Below are 21,356 nucleotides of genomic sequence, written 5' to 3' on the forward strand. Positions count from 1 at the left end.
TAAAGTCTGTCTCCTTCTCTCCCCTGCCGCCCGCGTCTCTCCCCATCTCTGCCTGTTGTCCTGGGACTTTGCCTGTCCCTGATCCCAAGTCTCTCTCTCTCCACCCGCAATGTGGCTCCCTCTCACTCTTCCCTCTCCTGATCGATGTTACCTCCTTCTCTGCCTCCCCTCCTGGAGGACCTCTCCCTAAATCTGCTGCTGCTCTTCCCCAATCACCGTCCTCCTTCTCCTCCTCCCGTCTCTCCCAGCATGTCAGCTATTTTTTATTACTGTTATTCCCTCTCTCCCATTAAACCTCCTTCTCACCCCTGCTCCCTTCCTCTCTCCTGGTCCTTCCTCCTGTCTCTCTCCCTTCTGCACCCTCTTGCTCTTTTTTCTGATTCTCTCAATAACTGTGTGACTGTCCTCGTCTCTTTCTCTCTCCTGATCTGTGTCCTAGTTCCCTCACTCCTCACTCCCGCCCCCCACCCGTCGCCCACATCTCAGTCTCTCTCCCAGTGCCCGTGTCTAGATACCCTCCTGCCCTCCCTTAGCGCCTCTTTCCATCTTATCCCCACCGCTGATTTGCCCCACATCCAGGACACGGAGCCCCCTGGAGATGTCTGGTACTGGGATGACACCTCCTGACACCCCCGTTCCCCACCCCAGCCTCAGGAGGGGCCAACCCACCGTCCTCTGCCCAGCCCTTCCCTTCCCCCGGCCGGGCTCCCGCCTCCCTCCCGGCTGCGCCCGCTGCAGCTGCAGCAGCCCGTTGCCAGGGCAACCACAGCTGGCTGGGCGGGAGCCCCTCCACCCCATCCCCCTTCTCCTCCTTTCTGGCAAAGCAGGGCGGAGCTGGGACAAAGCCGGGGAGAGGCAGGGTGCAGGCAGGGGGAGAAGGAGGTGGATGGAGGTAGGGGCTGGCTGGTCGCCTCACCCCCAACAAGGCCCCTCGACCCCCGGTCCTCCTTGGTGATGCCCCAAACCAGACGGGAGAACGAGGCAGTCGTGGGCAGAGGGGTCAGGCCCAGTTTAATACACAGAACAAGTTAATTCACAGCAGAGGCAGGCAATAGAGGAGACTCGGTGACAAGTGAGGGGGCACTCCTGGATTGGGGGACATCCCCCCAAAACCCACCACCTCCCCCACCTGCAGTCTCAGTTTCCCTTTTTTAAAACCCGAACAACAAACACACACAACCACAAGAAACAACCACGCCCCCTCACTCCCCCAAAATGGCCAGCGAGGGGGGCGGGGGCCGCCAGGCCTGGCGGGGCGGGAGGAGGGAGGGAAAAGGAGTCCGTGGCGGAGTCTGTGCTTCTCATTCCAGCAGGCGCTGGGCGGGGGCCCACCCGGCCCCACCACCGCCACCCACCAGCCACGGCAGGCACGGGGCGGGCACAGGCCGGGGCGGTCGGGGAGGGGCAGGAACAGAGTTCAAAACCAAGGTTCACATCATGCAGTATCCACCGTGGGCACCGGGAGGGGCGGGTGGACACCACGCCCACCGCCCTGGGCACAAGAGGGGAAGACGCCCACCTTGGGTGGGGCGCGGGACGGCTGCAGCTCCAGAAATTGGGGTTGGGGCGCCCGGCGGGTGGCCGGCAGAGGCGGGTGCCCAGTGGACACTCTCAGCAGCGCCCCTCCACCCAGCCAGGCCTTGGAGGACTCTTTGTATATATTAACTTCTTTTCTTTTCTTCTTTTTTTTTTTTTTTAACTTTTTGTCTTTTTCTTTAGAAAAAGGCTCTGTCCATGCCCCTGGCTGGCACCCACCACCCCCCATGCCCGCCCAGAGGCGGGGTATGGCTTTGAGGGGAGAAGCCCCTGGTGTCCATTTGCCAAGGGACAGAGAGGGAGGAAGGGAGGGAGAGGCCCTGGCCGGGCCCACCCACCCACAGGGCAGACATTCCACTTGCACAGAGGGGAGGGGGTGGCCCAGCCCCCTCTCGGCTTCCCCCTCTCCCCCTCCCCCTGCGGGACGTTCAGGGTGGGGGAGAATTGAGGAGCTCGGAGAGGCAGGTAGGCGAGCACCACCCCAGAGTCGCGGCGAGCCGAGCCGGCCTAGGTGAGGGTGATGTAAGCAGAAGCCTTTTCCTTCAGGTGCCGGAGACAGAGGTGACAGCTCCAGCTCCCTGCGGGGGCGGCCGAAGCTGAAGTTAGGCCCGGGTCCGGGAGGGCTGCCCCAGCCCCTTCCCACCCCGAGGACACACAGTCTTCCACAACCAGGAGATGGCGTTCCCACCCACCCGCCCCATGGGGTGCCCACCTCTCCTCTCACCTTCCGGGGGCTCCGCCATGGGGGGACTCAGGCAGTACATGTGGTAACCCCGATCGCAGTCATCACAAAACAGCAGCTGGTCCTGGGGGGTGAGACCCGCCCAGCTGGCACCCTGGGGGCACGGGCACCAGAAACGGGGGTGGGGGGCTGGGGCAGGGGCTAGGTCAAGGGGGCTGGGGGAGGTGAGGCCTTCCGAGAAAGGTTCTGAGAAGGTCTTTGCAGCAGGAAATGTGTGCGCAACACTGCTTAGCCAAACACATATCCCTCAGGACAGTCCCTTTGCGATTTATAGTGGGGGTTTTATAAGGCTCTGTGGAAGGCTTATTATTATTATTATTTTATATTTTTAGAGACAGGGTCCTACCCTGTTGCCCAGGCTGGAAGTGCAGTGGTGCAGTCACAGCTCACTGCAGCCTCACACTCCTGGGGGCTCAAGTGATTCTCCTGCCTCAGTCTCCTGAGCTGGGACTACAGGTGTGCGCCACCATGCACGACTTTTTTTTTTTTTTTTTTTTTTTTGTAGAGACGGGAGTCTCACTATGTTGCCCAGGCTGGTCTAGAACTCCTGGGCTCAAAACTCCTCAGCCTCCCAAAGTGCTGGGATTACACAGGTGGGCCACCGCTCCCGGTCTGTGGAAGGTTTAAATGACACCAAGATGATCTGATAGCAGCTCTGCCAGAAACGGTCATAGCTTTTGTTTTTGTTTTTTTTTTTGAGACGGAATCTCGCTCTGTCACCCAGGCTGGAGTGTGCAGTGGCGCCATCTCGGCTCACTGCAATCTCCACCTCCTAGGCTCAAGCCATTCTCCTGCCTCAGCCTCCCGAGTAGCTGGGATTACAGGCACCCAGCTAATTTCTGTATTTTTGTAGAGATGGGGTTTCACCACATTGGCCAGGCTGGTCTCAAACTCCTGATCTCAGGTGGTCCACCCGCCTCAGCCTCTCCCAAAGTGCTGGGATTCCAGGCGTGAGCCACCGCGCTCCGCCTGTGGAAGGCTTTAAGCAACCCTAAGATGATCTGATACCAGCTCTGCCAGCAGTGGTCATGGCTTTAAATCTCAGCTCTGCCATTTCCCTAGCTGGCTGACCCTGGGCAGGTCTCTTTCCCTCTCTGAGCTCAGTTTCTTCCCTGTGAAGTGGAAACAAGACCACCTGCTTCAGAGGGTGGTTGGGAGGATCCAGAGAGATGAAGAGGAAAAAGGGCCAGGTTCGATTTATGGACACCAGCATAATGATAACACAGGGGACTGGTGTTCACCAGGGAGGGCTCAGGCACAGGCTTTAGGCTTAAGGGGCAGAGGTGGACGTGCCAGGCGGGGCGGGCAGCAGGGCACGCGGGGGGCGGGCGGCACTCACGTCGTTCTCGGAGGTTCCGCACAGGCTGCAGGATTTGCACTCGATGCACTGCCAGCGGTAGGTCCGCACGGCTGCCGTCATGTTCACCGTGAATTGTAAACACGAGGGGTGTCCTGGGGGCCAAGGGGCAGGGGTGCAGTTAGGAGGTTACCGTGCCCCTGGTGGGCACTGACCGCCAGGGGAGCCATAGCTCAGCCCCTACCCCTGGCTCATGACGCCAGGATGAGCTGCCGGGATCCGCAGCCTGACCCCACACCTGCCCAGCAACCACGTGGCCAGCAGCAGTCCCCCGGCCACCACAGTCTCCTACCACAACCACCATGGCAACCACACTCTGCTCCCCAGAACGCCATGGCAACCGCATTCCATTACCCCCAGTGCTGTGCCAACCACTTTCTGCCACCCACAACACCGTGGCAACCACATTCTGTTAACCACCGTGCTGAGACAGCCACATTCCATCACCCACAGCAGAACGGCCAGGGGTCCTGTTAACCACAGCAACGTGGCAACCACACTCTCCCAGCCACAATGCCATGGCAACCACCTTCCACAACGGGGTCCCCGCACCTCGGCTTCATGCAGCTGAAGTCCATTCCACTTGGTGCCCCAGCAACCAAACTGTTACTCACATCACAGCACTGTGTAGCGCCAGGCTCAGTCATTCCACAGCCCCGCTGCGGAGACACCCGCAGCCGCTACCTGCAGCCACGACCCATGGTGCCCGCCCCCTGCAACCACGGCCCCGGTGCCATCACAACTACATTCCATTATACTGAGTTGCCATGACAACCATATTTCACTACCCATGATGCCATGACAACCACAATTCATGACCTACCGTGCTGAGGCAACCAGAGTCTATATTGCCCACACGTCCACCACGGGAAACCACATTCTGTGAACCACAATTCTACGGCGAGCTCATCCTGCTACCAGTGCCCAGGTGGCGGCGTCCGTCACTCACACCGCACAGCCCACTACCTGCCATGCCTTGGCCCCTGTCTCTTGCTACTCCTTTTGTCTTGTTTTGGTTTTTGAAACAAGGTCTCACTCTGTTGCCCAGGCTGGAGTATAGTGGCACCATCACAGCGCACTCTGCAGCCTTGACCTCCCGGGCTCCAGCGATCCTCCCACCTCAGCCTCCCGAGTAGCTGGGACTAATGGGGTACGAAACTATGCCCAGCCTTTTTTTTTGTTTTTTTTTTTGAGATGGAGTCTTGCTCTGACACCCAGGGTGGAGTGCAGTGGTGCAATCTTGGCTCATGGCAACCTCTGAGTCCCGGGTTCACGCCATTCTCCTGCCTCAGCCTCCAGAGTAGCTGGGACTACAGGCACGCGCCACCACACCCAGCTAATTTTTGTATTTTTAGTAGAGACGGGGTTTCACCATGTTGGCCAGGATGGTCTCGATCTCTTGACCTCATGATCTGCTCGCCCCAGCCTCCCAAAGTGCTGGGATTACAGATGTGAGCCACCACACCCGGCCGGGCCTATTTTTTTTTAATAGATGGGCTCTCATTATGTTGCCCAGGCTAGTCAAAAACTCCCAGATTCAAGGGGCTGGGTGCTGCGGTGGCTCATGCCTTTAATCCCAGCACTTTGGGAGGCCAAGGCAGGCAGATCACCTGAGGTCAGGAGTTTGAGACCAGCCTGGCCAACATGGTGAAACCCCTGTCTCTACTAAAAATATAAAAATTAGCCAGGCATGGTGGTGGGCGCCTATAATCCTAGCTACTCGGGAGGCTGAGGCACAAGAATCACTTGAACCCAGGAGGCGGAGGTTGCAGTGAGCCAAGATCATGCCAATGCACTCCAGCCTGGGTGACAGAGGGAGACTCCATCTCAAAAAAAAAAAAAAAAAAAAAAAAAACCTTCTGGGCTCAAGCGAGCCTCCCACTTCAGCCTCCCGAGTAGCTGGGGCTAATGGGGTGCAACACCATGCCCAGCTAATTTTTTTTATATATAGATGGGATCTCACTATGTTGCCCAGGCTGGTCTCAAACTCCTGGGCTCAAGGGAGCCTCCGGCCTCAGCCTCCTGAGTTGCTGGGATTACAGGTGTGCAACAACACACCTGGATAATTTTTAAATTTTTTGTAGAGATGGGGGTCTTGCTATGTTGCTCAGGCTGGTCTCAAATTCCTGGCCTCAAGTGATCCTCCCACCTCTGCCTCCCAAAGTGCTGGAATTACAGGCGTGAGCCATCGCACCTGGCTTCTCACTACTCTTGATGCCATGCTAAGCACAGGCAGCTACCCACAGTGCCATGAGAGCCACATCCCATTATCCCTGAAGCCTCACTGATCCGACCCAATTCCCACAATCCTCAGCAGTTGCATCAGCCTCGCTAGCTCTGGTTATCCACAGTATCTCCTACATGCTCGGGGTCCCCTCGGTCCTCACCGCCCTGCCTCCCTCCCTCCAGGTCTGCACTCCTGAATGTCCTCTGCACCCGGCCCCCAGAAACCTCAGGTGGGGAGCATCACCTGATCGCCCACAGTCTGCACAGGAGATGAGGTCCTCGGGACACCCCGTCTTCTTGGAGCCCCCCAGGCAGAAGTCACAGTAGCCGTTGGGGATGACAGTGCCGTCGGGCGCCTTCTTGGCTGCAAGACAGCAGACAGGCATTGGCACGGGGCAGGCAAGGGCACCCCGCAAAGGTGGCTGCAGACTTTAGGAGCAGAAGGAGGCATCCGTACCTGTGTGTTTCCTTTGTGCCTCAGGGACCCAGGCCAATTCTTTGTAAAACTCTGGGGTAGGGGGGACAGAAAGAGGGACTCTCACCACAGGCAAGGCTCCACCCTGCCCCCAGCCTCAGCCCCAAGGATGGACCTCTTAGTCCAGGCGTGGGGAGCTGGGAAGAGTGAGTAGCTACCCCAAGCTGTGGGGAGAGGCGAAAACAGTTCTCATCGGGACTCCCAACTCTGCCTTTTTAAATTTTTTTTTTCAATTAAAAATAAAGGCAGGGTCTTGGTATGTTGCCCAGGCTGGTCTCCAACTCCTGGCCTCCAGTGATCCTTCCACCTCGGCCTCCCAAAGTGGTGGGATTATAAGCGTGAGCCACTGCACCCAGCCAGGATTCCCAACTCCTTGAGACAACTGACATGTCCTCTTTATTGGGTCAAAACTTGGTAGACAGCTTGAGGAAGGGCTCCCTGCCTCCCTTCTCACATACATGTCTCCCAGCCAGCCACTCCCAACTATACCCTCAGTAATTTGTATCTAACAAATTCACCGAGTACCCCAGCCAAGATCTGGTATGGAAACAGACACTCAGAAGAAAAACTCCGAACACTGAGGTGCCTGGGTGTGTAGTGGCCAGGGGTGAAGACACTCAGCCTCTGCCTCTGAGAGATAGGTGGGAAGACAGTGTCTCCCTGCTGCCTCTCCCAAACCCTCCTCCCCTCCCCCATCCTTCAGCTGTCAGAATTGGCATGGGATTGGCAAGGGCGGAAGCCAAGGGCTCCCAGGCCACAGACCCTGCCCCTTGACCAAAGCTTAGCAGAGAAAGGAGAAAGGGAAGGCAGGGCGGGAGGGGAGCCATCTATCACCCCCCCTCCCCAAGCTCTAATTGAAACAATAAATCAGACCCAGAAATATTACGCCCGGCCAGGAGCGAAGGAGCGATGGTTGGTTGCCATGGCAACCCTGGAGCCAGCATCCCCATGGTCGGTGGGGGAGGGAACGGCTGAGCTGGAGATTTTCCAGAAATGCCTAATGCCCCCCCACCCCCACCCCCAGCTGGGCTCCTCTTCCCCACTCCCAGGGCCCCTCGCCACCCCCACCTGGCCTGCCAGCTCACGTTTATGGTTGTTTTTCCGGTGGAAGGGCAGGGCGTGGCGTTCGGCGTTCTCCTCCCCCTCCTCCTCGGCCAGGTGGGTGTGGGTGTAGTGGTAGCTGAGCCCCGGCCGGTTCTTATACCGTTTCCCACAGACTGGGGAGCGAGCGAGCCAGGAGGGCCTGTCAGCCCCTCCGGGCCCCTGCCTCCTCCACCCTGGCCTCCAGGATCACACCTCCCCCCTCAGCCAGAGACCTGAGCAGCCTCCCAACCCGGGTCTGGAACAGGAGGGAGAGGGCCACGAGGTGGGGAGTCTCTGGGCCCCCCTCTCTCTGCCTTTCCCCCTCTTCAGAAGGACTCACTATCACAGACATACGGCTTGTCTCGGTCCTCCAGGGAAGCGGTGTCCTGGCGTTTCCGGAGACCCCCGATGCCATATGCCTGTGGGGAGAGTCAGGAGTGAGGGGCCAAGAAAGTGAGAAAACAGGCCAGGCGTGGTGGCTCACACCTGTAATCCCAGCACTTTGGGAGGCCGAGGCAGGCGGATCACGAGGTCAAGAGATCGAGACCACCTTGGCCAACATGGTGAAGCCCCATCTCTACTAAAAATACAAAAATTAGCTGGGCATGGTGGCGCGTGCCTGTAGTCCCAGCTACTCGGGAGGCTGAGGCAGGAGAATCGCTTGAACCCGGGAGGCGGAGGTTGCAGTGAGCGGATATTGCGCCACTGCACTCTAGCCTGTGACAGAGCAAGACTCCGTCTCAAAAAAAAGAAAAAAAAGAAAAAAGAAAGTGAGAAAACAGTGTCTTTTGCAAATTCAAATTGCAGCTGTACAAATGTCCTAGCTGTGGGGCCTCGAACCTCTCCAAGGTTCAGCTTCTTCCTCTGTGGCACAGGGATGAAGGTAGCTCTAACCCACTGCATAATCTCTGCTTTGCAAATGGCTTAATACAGATGAGCCTCAGTTTCCTCATCTGTAAAATGGGTATAAAATCCCCCACCCCTGCAGGCCGCTCTGGGGATTCAATGAGGTCAGACTGAGGTCAGACTGTGGCAGGGGCGGACCACTGCACCTGCTCCATGAATGAGACCTGTCATTGAGGGGAGCGGGGAAGAGGAGAAGCTTGGGGTGATACCTTTCCTTTGGCCCTGTTCTTCCTCCTGGGAATGTCATCCTCCAAGTCTTCCACCTCGAGATCATGCGGAAACTCCAGCAACTGCTGTTTCTGGGCAATAGAGAAAGGAGACGGGTCAAGAAAGTAGGGGCCACTGACCTGCTTTTGAGGGGCTCTGGGCAAAGGTGGAGATTGGGGGTGAGAGTATAAGTCAGGAGTTCTTCCAAATAGAGATGAAGTCTGGGAGGATGGTGACTGGGATGCCCAACAGCCAGAAGAAACCGGCGGGGTTTCAGAGCAGGAACGTGAGGGCCCGGGCTGGTGGCAGGCAGGGGTGAGAGGAAGCCATGCAGCGGGGGTCCCCCAGAGGTGGGCCTACCTGACAGTCCATAATGGTCTCCTCCTCCTTCAGCTCAATCTTCTTCTCCCCCGTCTCTGCACACAGTAGAGCCTCGAGGACCGGCCCTTCCGGGAGGCCACCCTCCTTCTTCAGGGGTGCTTCACAGTCTGGGGACAGGGCCATGGTGGGGGTCAGATGGGGAAGTTGACCCCGGAGGACTCCTCAAACTATGCAGGAGAGGGGACCATGCTCTTTGCAGGAGGGACGAGGCTTTCCCACACTCGGCTGGCAGCAGAGGCAAGGATTTAACCACATGCCCTAGGAGGGAGGCCCAGACTCCGGGGAGACCCAGTCACGCCCTCAGATGCCCTGGGATGCACAGCAGGAGACACGGTCAGAACTTTGGATACACCAGAAAGCCTCAGAAAAAGACACAGTTAGGCCATCAGGCACACCCAGACCTACTCAGGGAAGACACAGCGACTCTCAAACATACCCAGACAAATATGGACAGATCCAGACACTCGCAGAGGAGACACAGGGACACCCACAGGGGACATCCAGACAGATCGTCTGAGACAGATGCGGAAAGGAAGAGGCCCAGTCATGCTGTCTTTTTTCTTTTTTTTGAGACAGGGTCTCGCTCTGTCACCCAGATTGGAGTGCAGTGGCGCAATCTCAGCTCACTGCGACTCCCAGGCTCAAGTGATCCTCCCACCTCAGCCTCCTGAGTAGCTGGGACTACAGGCAGAGTAGCTGGCACGCTACCACACTGGGCTAATTTTTGTATTTTTGGTAGAGATGGGGTTTCACCGTGTTAATCAGGCTGGTCTCAAACTCCTGAGTTCAAGCGATCCTCTGCCTCGGCCTCCCAAAGTGCCGGAATTACAGGCATAAGCCACACTCTCAGATATAGCCTAGAGACTCAAAGAGGTATAGCCAGATCCTTGGAGACACCCAGACACAGGGAGGAGACATAGCCGGACCCATGGGTACACTCAGAAATGCTCAGAGACAATTAGCTGGCCAGGCGCGGTGGCTCACACGTGTAATCCCAGCACTTTAGGAGGCTGAGGCGGGTGGATCACTTGAGGTCAGGAGTTTGAGACCAGCCTGGCCAACATGGTAAAACCTCATCTCTACTTAAAAAAAAAAAAATACAAAAATTAGCCGGGTGTAGGGGCACATGCCTGTAATCCCAGCTACTCAGGAGGTTGAGGCAGAGAATCACTTGAACCCGGGATGCGGAGGTTGCAGTGAGCCGAGATCGTGCCACTGCACTCCAAACTGGGTGAAAAAAAAAGAAAGAAGGAAGGAAGGAAGGAGGGAAAGAAAAGAAAAAGAAAGAGAGAGAAAGAAAGAGAAAGAAAGAAAGAAAGAAAGAAGGAAGGAAGGAAAGAAAAGAAAAAGAAAGAGAGAGAAAGAAAGAGAAAGAAAGAAAGAAAGAGAAAGAAAGAAAGAGGCCGGGCGCGGTGGCTCACGCCTGTAATCCCAGCACTTTGGGAGGCCAAGGCGGGCGGATCACGAGGTCAGAAGATCGAGACCATCCTGGCTAACACGGTGAAACCCCGTCTCTACTAAAAATACAAAAAATTAGCTGGGCGTAGTGGCGGGCGCCTGTAGTCCCAGCTACTCGGGAGGCTGAGGCAGGAGAATGGCGTGAACCCAGGAGGCGGAGCTTGCAGTGAGATCGCGCCACTGCACTCCAGCCTGGGCGACAAAGCAAGACTCCGTCTCAAAAAAAAAAAAAAAAAGAAGAAAGAAAAAAAGAAAGAAACAATTAGCCCTCCAGATACACCTAGACCCTGGGGAAGACACAGCCAGATGAGATGCCTGGACACATAGCGGGGAGATACCGACATACTCAGGGAGAATCACTCAGCTAGATACACACAAACACACACAGGAGACAGACAGGAAGAGACACAGCCGGGTGGGCACTGCCACGCTCCTGGGTACACACAGACCCTCGGACTCAGGAAGAGAAACTGACCCCGAGGATCCCGATATTCCTAAACACATTCAAGGGTAAGTCCAGATCCTCTGATGGACTGGCACACACGTGCAGAAATACACCTGATATGCCAGACACCATCAGGAAGATTCTCCCAGACACTCCGAGGCACCCACACACCCACAGAAAGAGATGGCCGCACCGCCTAACACACCCAGACACACTCGGGAGGAGCCGGACACCCTGACAGACCAGACATACACAAGACACAAGCCTTCTAAGACACTTGGAGACACCTGGGAAGATACACCTAAGAGAGGAAAGAGCTCCAACCAGACACTGAGACATCCAGACGCCCTTGGGGAGATACAGAGGCAGACACCCTCAGGCACCCACAGAAAAAAATACAGGCAGATGGCCCGGCATGGTGGCTCAAGCCTGTAATCCCAGCACTCTGGGAGGCCAAGGCAGGTGGATCACCTGAGGTCAGGAGTTCGAGACCAGGCTGGCCAACATGGTGAAACCCCGTCTCTACTAAAAATACAAAAAAATTAGCCGGGCATGTCAGTGTGCATCTGTAATCCCAGCTACTCAGGAGGCTGAGACAGGAGAATCGCTTGAACCCACTAGGCGGAGGTTGCAGTGAGCTGAGATCGCGCCACTGTACTCCAGCCTGGGTGACAGAGCCAGACTCCATCTCAAAAAAAAAATACAGGCAGACACTGATCCATCCCAGCTCCCAGGGGAAGGGACACAGTCAGAAACTCCATACACCCACACACACCTAACAGATATCACTATGCCCTCCAATACCACTGGGACCCTTGGTGGGGCATGGTGGCTCACGCCTATAATCCCTGCACTTTGGAGGGCTGAGACAGGAGGATCCCTTGAGCTCAGGAGTTCAAGACCAGACTGGGCAACATAGTAACACCCTGCCTCTATTTTAAAAACAACAGGCCAGGCGCGGTGGCTCACACCTGTAATCCCAGCACTTTGGGAGGCCGAGGTGGCCAGATCACCTGAGGTCAGGAGTTCCAGACCAGCCTGACCAACATGGTGAAACCCTGTTTCTACTAAAAATACAAAATCAGCCGGGCGTGGTGGCGCATGCCTGTAATCCCAGCTACTCGGAAGGCTGAGGCAGAATCGCTTGAACCTGCTAGGCGGAAGTTGCGGGTTCAAGGTTCAACTCCCCGCTAGGTGGAGGTTGGGAGATCACGCCATTGCACTCCAGCCTGGGTGAAACTCTGTCTCAAAAATAAATAAATAAATAAATAAATAACAACAACTGGGCACCTGGGCCCATGTAGGAGGAGATGCAGTCGCCACTCAGTGACTCAGAGAAACTGTGGAATCTCTGGGAAACACCCGGGACGCACATGGGCAGACAGACACACAGCCAGCCAGGCAGACACTTGCTAGAAGGCGATAAAGGTGATGGATGAGTGCTAGGACACACAGCAGGCGCTGGGACACCAATGGGGGCCCCAGCGGCTGCACCCACCGATCTTGTACTCGCAGGGCCTGAGTCTGGGGTCCTCCAGGATGTTGAGTCTCCGTTTCTTCCTCCAACAGCGGGCGGGGTACGTGTAAATCTGTCCCGGGGCCAAACCTGGAGAGAGAGGGGGGTGAGAGGGCGGCGGCGGTGGGGCGGCCTGGCCCCGCCCCGCCCTGCGCCAGCCCTCCCGGCGGTACCCGGCCCGCGGTGGGTCTTCTCCATCCAGATGTAGCAGTTGTTCTGGGCCACGCCGGTCTGCGAGTCGAGGAAGGGCAGTCGCAGGCTGCGCTCGGCGCACAGGCGCGCGTTGTAACTGCGGCAGTGCTCGATGGCCTCGCGGTAGAAGTCCTCGCCTAGGCTAGAGGGGCGGCGAACGGGCGGGCGGCTGTCAGCAAGGGCAGGCGCACAGGGTCGCCCAGCACCCCTCCCCCGGCTGCCGGGCCGCCCAGGCTCGGGAGGGGTGGGCCGACCCCTCCAGCCTCACCTCTCCCCTCCTCCCACTCCGGGACCCAGGCTGGGGGAAGGGGACAGGGCCCAGGGGCCCCCAAACTGGGACTCAAACAGGCCCCCAGCTCATGAGTAGAAACACGATACAGAAACAAACAAAAACACACCGGGACGTATCCCTACCTGAACATATGCAGACACACAACACAAATCACACACAGTCACACGGGATTCACACACAAAGAGAGACAAATCCCAATACTCACAAAGGAGAAACAGACAAACCCCACACACGTGCACACATAAATATCTACTGAAAAAGACAAATATCCCAAGTTCCATAGTGTGGAGACAAATCACACAAATAACCATGCACAAAGACACATCACATATCCACAGACACACACCAGAAACACATCACCCACACAAAGACACACAACATGGAAACATCACACCATACACACATACACCCCCTCATGCATCCAAAGACACACGCATGTCAAAAGACAGGAACTACAGAAACCACTTGCCCCCCTATGCACTTACCCACGTATCCAAAGACACAACACAAACCACACACACAATATCCAGACACACAACACAAAGAAATCACACAGATTCACACAGGTACACACACACATTTACAAAGATGCACGATGCGGAACCAGTATCTAAAATATCACACATCCACACAGACACACACACATATAAAACACAGAAACAGCCAAATCCACCCATGGTCACACAAAAATTCACAGACAAATACACGCAGCCCTACATACCCAAAAACACAGAACACAAGACAAATGACATATAGTTCCAAAGGACACGGACACACACTGGGAGACCCAAATATCCAAAGATATCTAGTGCAGAATAAAAGGAAACAGACACATGTCCACACACCTATCCCCCAAAAATTCTTTAAAAAACCAGAACACAAATATACACACACACACTCCACATCCCAAGACAAAGGTAGTGTGGACTTCACTCCAGTTGCCAAGGCCCCCGCACCCCCGGGTCATTTCACTCTCTCCCAGACCCGAGGGTTGCAGGGAAGAGATGATGTCTCCCTTCCCCAAAAAGAATCTGGAGGCCCCCCACGCCCTCCACCCCGCCAGGGAGCGGTGCATCCGACACCATTCTTGTCAGAGACCCACAGTCACACACTCTCGCACCCCCGCGCAGCCCCGCACTCGGTGACAGCCCCCCAGACACCCCTTCGGCCCCACCCCCGGTCGCCACACACACACAGGCCCGCGTAGACCCGCCCGCGCTTCCTCTCCGCCTCCCGCCGGCCCGCACCACCTCAGGGGGCCAGGGATGACAGTGGCCATCTTGCTCCCCGGGTCCTGCCCCCAGCAGGTCCCCGCCGGGTCGGTCCTCCCAGCGGTCGGGCGGGCGCTGAGGCCGCCCATCCATTCATTCCCGGGGGGCGGGAGCACGAGGGCCACGGCCAATCGCGGCGACGGGGCGGGCCCGCCCGGGCCATGCTGGGAGTGGTAGTCCCAGGCCAGGGGGCCCCCGGGACCCCGCGGGGACGGGACGGCGCGGAGGAGGGGCCCGGGGCACGCACCGTCACTCACCCGCCCTCACTCGTCCACATATCCTGCTCTCGCGTGCACACAACCACATGCACACCTGGACTCGCACACGCCCACGCATGGCAGTTTACACACACATTCACGCGGATACTCACAGCCTCCCACACACTCCTACTCACACACCTTCGCACGGACTCACACAGCCACACGCACACGCACACACACTGCAATACTAAGAGACGCAGAGACACCTCCCAGGTGCCCACACAGACTTCTCACCAACATGCTTCCAGCAGACACCCCCTCACCCGCCCCCACCCAAGTCCCTCCTGGCTCCAGAGACCCCACCCGGGGCTGTCTCTCCCAGCAGCCACGCTCACGGTCACCCTGCCCTGCTCAATGCCTTCTGCAGGCCTCACAGCAGCAGTGCAGGTTAGAAACAGTAGTCACACCTCCAGGGTTCAAATCCTAGCTCTGCCACTTGGTGGCCATGTGACCTTGGCAAATGACTTAACCTTTCTGGGCCTCAGTTTCCTCATCTGTAAAAAAAGGATGATGCCTCACTGGAGTGTTGTGAGGATTAAATGAGTAAATATAGGTAAAGCATTTTAAGAGGTGACTGGCAGGCCAGGCACAGTGGCTCACACCTGTAATCCCGGCACTTTGGGAGGCCCAGGCAGGTGGATCACCTGAGGTCAGGAGTTGGAGACCAGCCTGGCCAACAGTCTCTACTAAAAATACAAAAATTAGCCGGGCGTGGTGGTGCATGCCTGTACTCCCAGCTATTTGGGAGGCTGAGGCAGGAGAATCACTTGAGCCCAGGAGGCCGAGGTTGCACTGAGTTGACATTGCGCCACTGCACTCCAGCCTGAGCGACAGGGCAAGACTCGGCCTCAAAAGAAAAAAAAAAAAGGTACCTAGCAGGTAGTATTTGCTCAATAAATCCATTTATTCCACAAAGGAGCTGATATATACTTTACTAAGATGTCAATGGTAATACCTAAATGCTATCAGAAAGAATAATGCGGGCCAGGAGCAGTGGCTTATGCCTGTAATCCTAGCACTTTGGGAGGCTGGGAGTTCGAGACCAGCCTGGCCAACATGGTAGTAGTCTCTACCAAAAATACAAAATTAGCCAGGCATGGTGGCGCATGCCTATAATCCCCCACTCAGGAGGCTGAGGCAGGAGAATCACTTGAACTCAGGAGGTGGAGGTTGCAGTGAGCCGAGATCGTGCCATTGCACTCCAGTCTGGGCAACAAGAGTGAGACTCCCTCTCAAAAATAAATAAATAAATAATAAGAAAGAAAGAATAATGCGGCCAGGTGCAATGGCTCCAGTCTGCAATCCCAGTACTTTGGGAGGCCTAGGTGAGAGCACTGCTTGAGCCCAGGAGTTTGAGACCAACCTGGGCAACATATCCAGACCCCTGTGTCTACAAAAAAAAATTAAAATTAGCTGGGCATGATGGCGCAGCAGTGTAGTCCCAGCTACTTGCAAGGCTAAAGTGGGAGGATAGCTTGAACCTGGGAGGCTGAGGCTGCAGTGAGCTGTGGTCTCACCACTGCACTCCAGCCTGGGTGGCAGAGCGAGACTCTGTCTCTAAAAGCAAACAAACAAACCAAAAAAAAAACTAAGTAAGCAGGGCGCCGTGACTCATGCCTGTAATCCCAGCAATCTGGGAGGCTGAGATGAGAGGACCGCTTGAGCTCAGGAGAACAGCCTGGGCAACATAGCGAGACCTGGTCTCTACTAAAAAAAAAAAATAGCTGGGCATGGTGGCACATGCCTATGGTCCCAGCTACTCAGGAGGCTGAGTCAGGAGGATTGGTTGAACCCAGGAGATTGAAGCTGCAGTGAGCTATGATCACACCACTACACTCCAGCCTGGACAACTGAGCAAGACCCTGTCTCCAAAAAAAAAAAAAAAAAATAGATGCTCAGTAGATATTTGTTGAATGAGTAAATGCACCCATCATGTGCTGGGCACAGTTCACCCTGTGATGCTTTTATTATCTGCATTTTCCAGGTGAGGAATCTGAGGCACAGGAAGGTGACCTCACATGCCCGCATGCCCTGGCAGCTCTTTGAAGGTAAGACTGAAGGAAGGAGGCAGGCACCCCTGACGGCCCTCCCCAAGTAGTCCTGACCTCCTTCTCTCTCCCACTGTCACCCACACTGACTCCACCCGAGGAGATCCCCAGGGAGTGAGCGGACCCACTGAGTCACAAACTGACCCAGTCTCTCTGCAACACCACCACCCCGTCCCCCCTCCCGTCTCACCCCTCCTCCCCCTTTCCCCTTCCCACCCCTTCTCCCCCTTTCCCCTTCCCACCCCTTCTCCCCCTTTCCCCTTCTCCCCCTTCCCCCTTCCCCCTTCCCCCTTCCCCTCTTCCACCCCACCCCTGTAGAGCCAGCATTCAAATTTGGGCGGCTGCTGTAATTAACACGCCCACAAACGCCCTTATCCACCAGGGGGCGCCCCAGCCGACAGAAGTGGCCCGCTAGCCTTCACCATTTTTGTCACTTGAAATCCCCCCATGAGAGAGATCCAGTCAAGGCCTCCTACACTCACGGTCACTTCTACACACACACACACACACACACACACACACGCACACACACACGCACACACACACACACCCCTCTAGTCTTAGACCCTTTCCACAAACTCGCCCATCTAAGCCAGGTAAGGCCTTGGCCGGCCCCTCTCCTGGAAGAGGAGGAGGTGGGTCTCTGATTCACATATGGCCTGGAGTGGTGACAAGGAGATTAAGTGAGGGGCACTGACACCCCTACGATCACTCTGGCCTCCAGGGCCCTATAGTGGCCACCTCACACCTTGCCCACGGTGAGCTGTGACCCCACCTTCCTCTCTCACCTCCCATTAGCTCACAGGTCCCGTAACACACCCTCTTACACTTGATTCCCACACCGCTAGCCTCAGACACGCAGACTCACTCCTGCCCCACCCCAAACTCTCATGTGGATTTGATTAAGAGAAGCCCGAGTGTAGACACTCTGAGTGCAGACCTTCCTAACAGTCCTCTACCAGCAGAATTTCTATTTTTCTTTCTTTTCTTTTTTCTTTTCTTCTTTTATTTCTCTTTCTTCCTTCCTTCCTTTCTTTCTTTCTTTTCTTCTCTCTTTCCTCTTTCTCTTTTTCTCTTTTTTTTTTTTTGGACAGCGTCTCACTCGATGGCCCAGGCTGGAGTGCCATGGCATGAACACAGCTCGCTGCAGCCTCCACCTCCCAGGCTCAAGCGATCCTCCCACCTCAAACCCCCAAGTAGCTGGGACTACAGGCCTGCGCCACCACACCCGGCTAATTTTTGTATTTTTGTAAAAACAGGGTGTCCCTATGTTGGCCAGGCTAGTCTCAAACTCCTAAGCTCAAGTGATCTGCCCACCCTGGCCTCCCAAAGTGCTGAGATTACAGGCATAAGCCACCATGCCCGGCCCACCAGCAGGATCTGTACCCACAGACACAGGCTGACACTTGCAGCGGGCTCTCCTTTCTTTCCTTCTACCCTAACCACCTGCACACACCACTCCCACACACTCTCCTACACACTTGAACTCCCAGTCCTCTCCCTGGCCCAAACAATCCTCCTGCCCCATCCCCCAGTGCCCTGTGTGGGAGCTGGCCCACAGTAGAAATCAATTTCATAAATCAATATTGATACTACTAATAATAATCACTACATTTGGTCAGTGTCAGTCTCTGTGCTAACTGCTTTGCAAAGATGGCCTTAGCCCCACGACAGTTCCATCAGGTGGTAAGGGCTGTTAGAAGCCCCCATACACAGATGGCAAAACTGAGGCTCACGGTAGGGAACATTCGTGGCTCAAGCTGGTTTTGGAACTCAGGCAGTCGGAACTTCCGAGGGCGGCACCCTGCAGCTCCTTCTCCCCAGGGGATTTGACTCACATTCTTTCAGGAGCCAGGGAGTCCCCACCTTCACCCCCACAGAGACCTTTGGGAAGGGGAGGGCACAGAGGGGTAGGGCCCTCCCAGTCCAGGCTTACTGTAGCTGGGCCCCTGCTCACGGCTGTAGCACCCCTCCTCCCAGGGGTCTGGGCCAGGGTCAGGGTGAGGGGCCCCATCGCCTGTAGATCCACCAACCTGCACAAGAGCCCCGTTCCCAGCCATTTTGCGGATGTCCCCTCACAGGAGAGACAGCTGTCTGTGTGTGCCACTTAGGGTGAGAGGGCAGCAGAGGGGTGTCACCATCATACACCACCTCACACGGACCCGAGCCCCACACACCCGCTCCCGGCACCCTGCTCACGGCGAAGCCACACGTGTAGGCGCTTGCCTCTAAGTCCCTGCCCCCCTTCCTCTCCCAACTCCCACCCTCCACCTCCCACCCCCATTCCCGCCAGAAACCAGAAGCAACTGGCGGCCTCTGGTCCAGCCAGCAGGCGCATCCCTTCTCGTGGGTGGGGTGGGGGGGCGCTCCCTGTCTCCCTCTCTCCCCCCACCCCCCAACCCCGCCCCCAGCCCTCGATGTTCAAGGTCAAGGCAGCCAGCGCACGGGGTTGGGGGAAGGGTGGGGGAGGTCGCCCCGGCCCCTTTGTGCGACGCCGCGGGCGCTCGCCCTCCGCCTCCTCCACCAGGCCCGGGAGGAGGGGGAGGGGAGCGCCTCTCTCCCCTGCGGGGAGGGAGGGCGGGAGCGGCCGAGCGCCTGTCACTTGGAGCCCGCTGTCACCGCCTGGGAACGGGGGGGTGGGGAGCGCTGGGACCCGGAGTCCGGGATCCCGAAGAGGAAGCAAGAGCGAGATGGAGAGGGGGAAGGGGAGGGGTGGAGAGCGCGAGGGATGGCAAGGAGAGGAGAGGGTCAGGAGGGGCCAGGCTCGGACCCAGGCTTCCGGATTCCCAGCCACCGGGCCCGGGAAGAGGCGAACGCTCGGAGGGTCGCGGCCAGGGAGAAAGGGAGGGAATCCCCGGAGACCGAGGGCGCTCCCGGCACCCCCTCCTGGGCAGCCGGTCCCCAAAGGGATCAGAGATGCTCCCGTTTGATGTGTATGCGCGGGGAGAGGGAGGGATGCCGCGGTCCAGACTGACGGCGGGTTCGGGGCTTCTAGTTCCCGGGATCCCGGGAGGAAAAAGGGGAGGCAGCGGGGATGGAACTGGGGACCCCCGACGTCTCAGCTCCCACCCTGCGGCCGCGAGGGCCGGGGTCCTCAGAGAAAGAAGGGGAAAGAGAGAAAGGCGCTTTGATGAGCGGAGAGCGGGTGATGGAAACCCTGGAGACCGAGGTCCGGACTTAGGTGTTCGAGCTTTCAGCCCCGGCCGGGGCAGGCCCGGCACCTCCGGAGACCCTGAGGGAGAGATGGAGGAGAGGGAAACCCCTACCCCCACTCTGGGTGGGGAAACGGCCTCCGCCACCCCCAGCCCGCGCCGCATTCCTTCACTGACAGCGACAAAGAAGAGGCGCCCCCGCGACCCTGGAGGGGCTCCCGCCCCCAACCCCAGGGGGCGACAGGGGGTGGGGGCCCCCGGGGCAAGGGTTCGCGCTGGGGGCCCCCATTCAACTACGGTCCGCGCGCTGCGTCCCCCTCCTCAGCCCCAGGGCGGGCGGGGGAAGGGCTCCTGGTGGGGGGGTCTGGACAGGGGGCGGGGACGGCAGGGACACTCACGACTTGAGCGGGTTCTGAATGGCGGTAGCCATGGCCCGCTCGGCTGGGCCGCCTCCGGCCCGGGGCGCCGCTGCCGCCGCGCGCGGGCCCAGCCCGGCCTGCGCCGCCCGCTCTGCCGCCCAGCGCGCTACGATTTCATTCATTCTTGGGGCTGCGGCGCGAGCGGAGCGGGGCGGGCCGGGGGCGGGGCTCAGCCAATCCCCGCGCCTCCCAGCGCACGACGGGACGTGGAGTCTAGGGGCGCGCGGCGGCGCCCGAGGGCGCCCCTGCCCGGACTACACGTCCCAGGGGGCGTCAGGAGGACCGCGCTCCCATTGGCTGCTGGGGATACAGGGAGGGGCGGGGATCCCCCCAGAGCATCTTTCCTCCCTCCCTGGGAGTGCTCGGTCTCCAACTCGGAATCTCCACCCTCCAGGCACCGCGGGCGCGGAAGCAGGTGGTCCCTAGCTTCTAGATGTCCCCAGGGTATGTGGATGACCCTAGGGTCTGTCGTGTATTCTTGTCTAGGCCTATTTGGGTGTCTCTTCTATGTCGGACAGCCTGTGAACAAGCACAGGGGTTAATCAGTGCCTTTGTTCATTTACTGAGTGCCTGCTGTGTTCCAGGAACTCTTCTAGGCGCTGGGGATACAGCAATGACCAAAACAAAGTTGCCGCTCTCAAGGAGCTGACATTCTAGTGGAGAAAGGCAGATAATAAGAAAATAAATAGATAAAATCATTTCAGACAGTGAAAGGTGCTATAAAGAAAAGAAAATGGGGCCAGTCGTGGTTGCTCATCACTTTGGGAGGCCTGTAATCTCATCACTTTGGGAGGCCAAGGCAGGTGGATCATCTGAGCTTAGGAGTTCAAGACCAATATGGGCAACATGGCGAAACCCCGTCTCTACCCAAAATACAAAAAATTAGCTGGGTGTGGTGGTGCATGCCTGTAGTCCCAGCTACTCAGGAAGCTGAGGTGGGAGGATCACTTGAGCCTGGGAGGCAGAGATTGCAGTGAGCCGAGATTGTACCACTGCATTCCAGCCTGGGTGACAGAGCAAGACCCTGTCTCAAAAAAAAAAAAAAAAAAAAAGAGAGAGAGAGAGAAAGAAAGAAAAAGAGAAGAGTCCAGGCACACACCTATAATCCCAGCACTTTGGGAGGCTGAGGCAGGAGGATTGTTTGAGCCCCATAGCACAAGACCAGCCTGGGCAACATAGTGAGATCCCATCTCTGCAAAAAGTTTAAAAATTATCTGGGTGTGGTGATGCATGTCTGGAGTCTCAGCTACTCAGGAGGCTGAGGCAAGAAGATCACTTGAGCCTGAAAGTTGAAGGCAGTAGTGAGCTCCAGCCTGGACAACAGAGAGAGTCTCCGTCAAAAGTAAGAAAGCAAGCAAGCAAGCAAGAGAAAGAAAGAAAAAGAAAGAAA

General features: G+C 57.1%; 1 protein-coding gene across 13 annotated transcripts; it reads right to left on the reverse strand.

Moving 5' to 3' along the window:
* Positions 1–985: 985 nt before the first annotated feature.
* DPF1 (double PHD fingers 1) lies at positions 986–20,097 on the reverse strand. 13 transcript variants are annotated; one of them, XM_031004598.3, is made up of 12 exons: positions 19,946–20,097; positions 12,506–12,666; positions 12,315–12,422; positions 8,893–9,020; positions 8,535–8,624; positions 7,760–7,838; positions 7,422–7,553; positions 6,319–6,369; positions 6,106–6,225; positions 3,618–3,730; positions 2,261–2,372; positions 986–2,114 (listed from the first exon to the last, which is right to left on the reverse strand). In XM_031004598.3, exons 1-12 carry the CDS (start codon positions 20,086–20,088, stop codon positions 2,044–2,046), a joined length of 1,308 nt encoding a protein of 435 aa, XP_030860458.2. In that variant the 5' UTR covers positions 20,089–20,097; the 3' UTR covers positions 986–2,043. The 13 variants fall into 13 exon arrangements, with proteins under 13 accessions (XP_030860458.2, XP_004060697.3, XP_030860460.1 ...); XM_004060649.5 differs by having other exon boundaries at positions 2,261–2,342; positions 19,946–20,096; XM_031004600.3 differs by having other exon boundaries at positions 2,261–2,342; positions 12,506–12,661; positions 19,946–20,035.
* Positions 20,098–21,356: the final 1,259 nt, after the last annotated feature.

Source organism: Gorilla gorilla, chromosome 20, assembly GCF_029281585.2.
Source record: "Gorilla gorilla gorilla isolate KB3781 chromosome 20, NHGRI_mGorGor1-v2.1_pri, whole genome shotgun sequence".
NCBI lineage: Eukaryota > Metazoa > Chordata > Mammalia > Primates > Hominidae > Gorilla > Gorilla gorilla.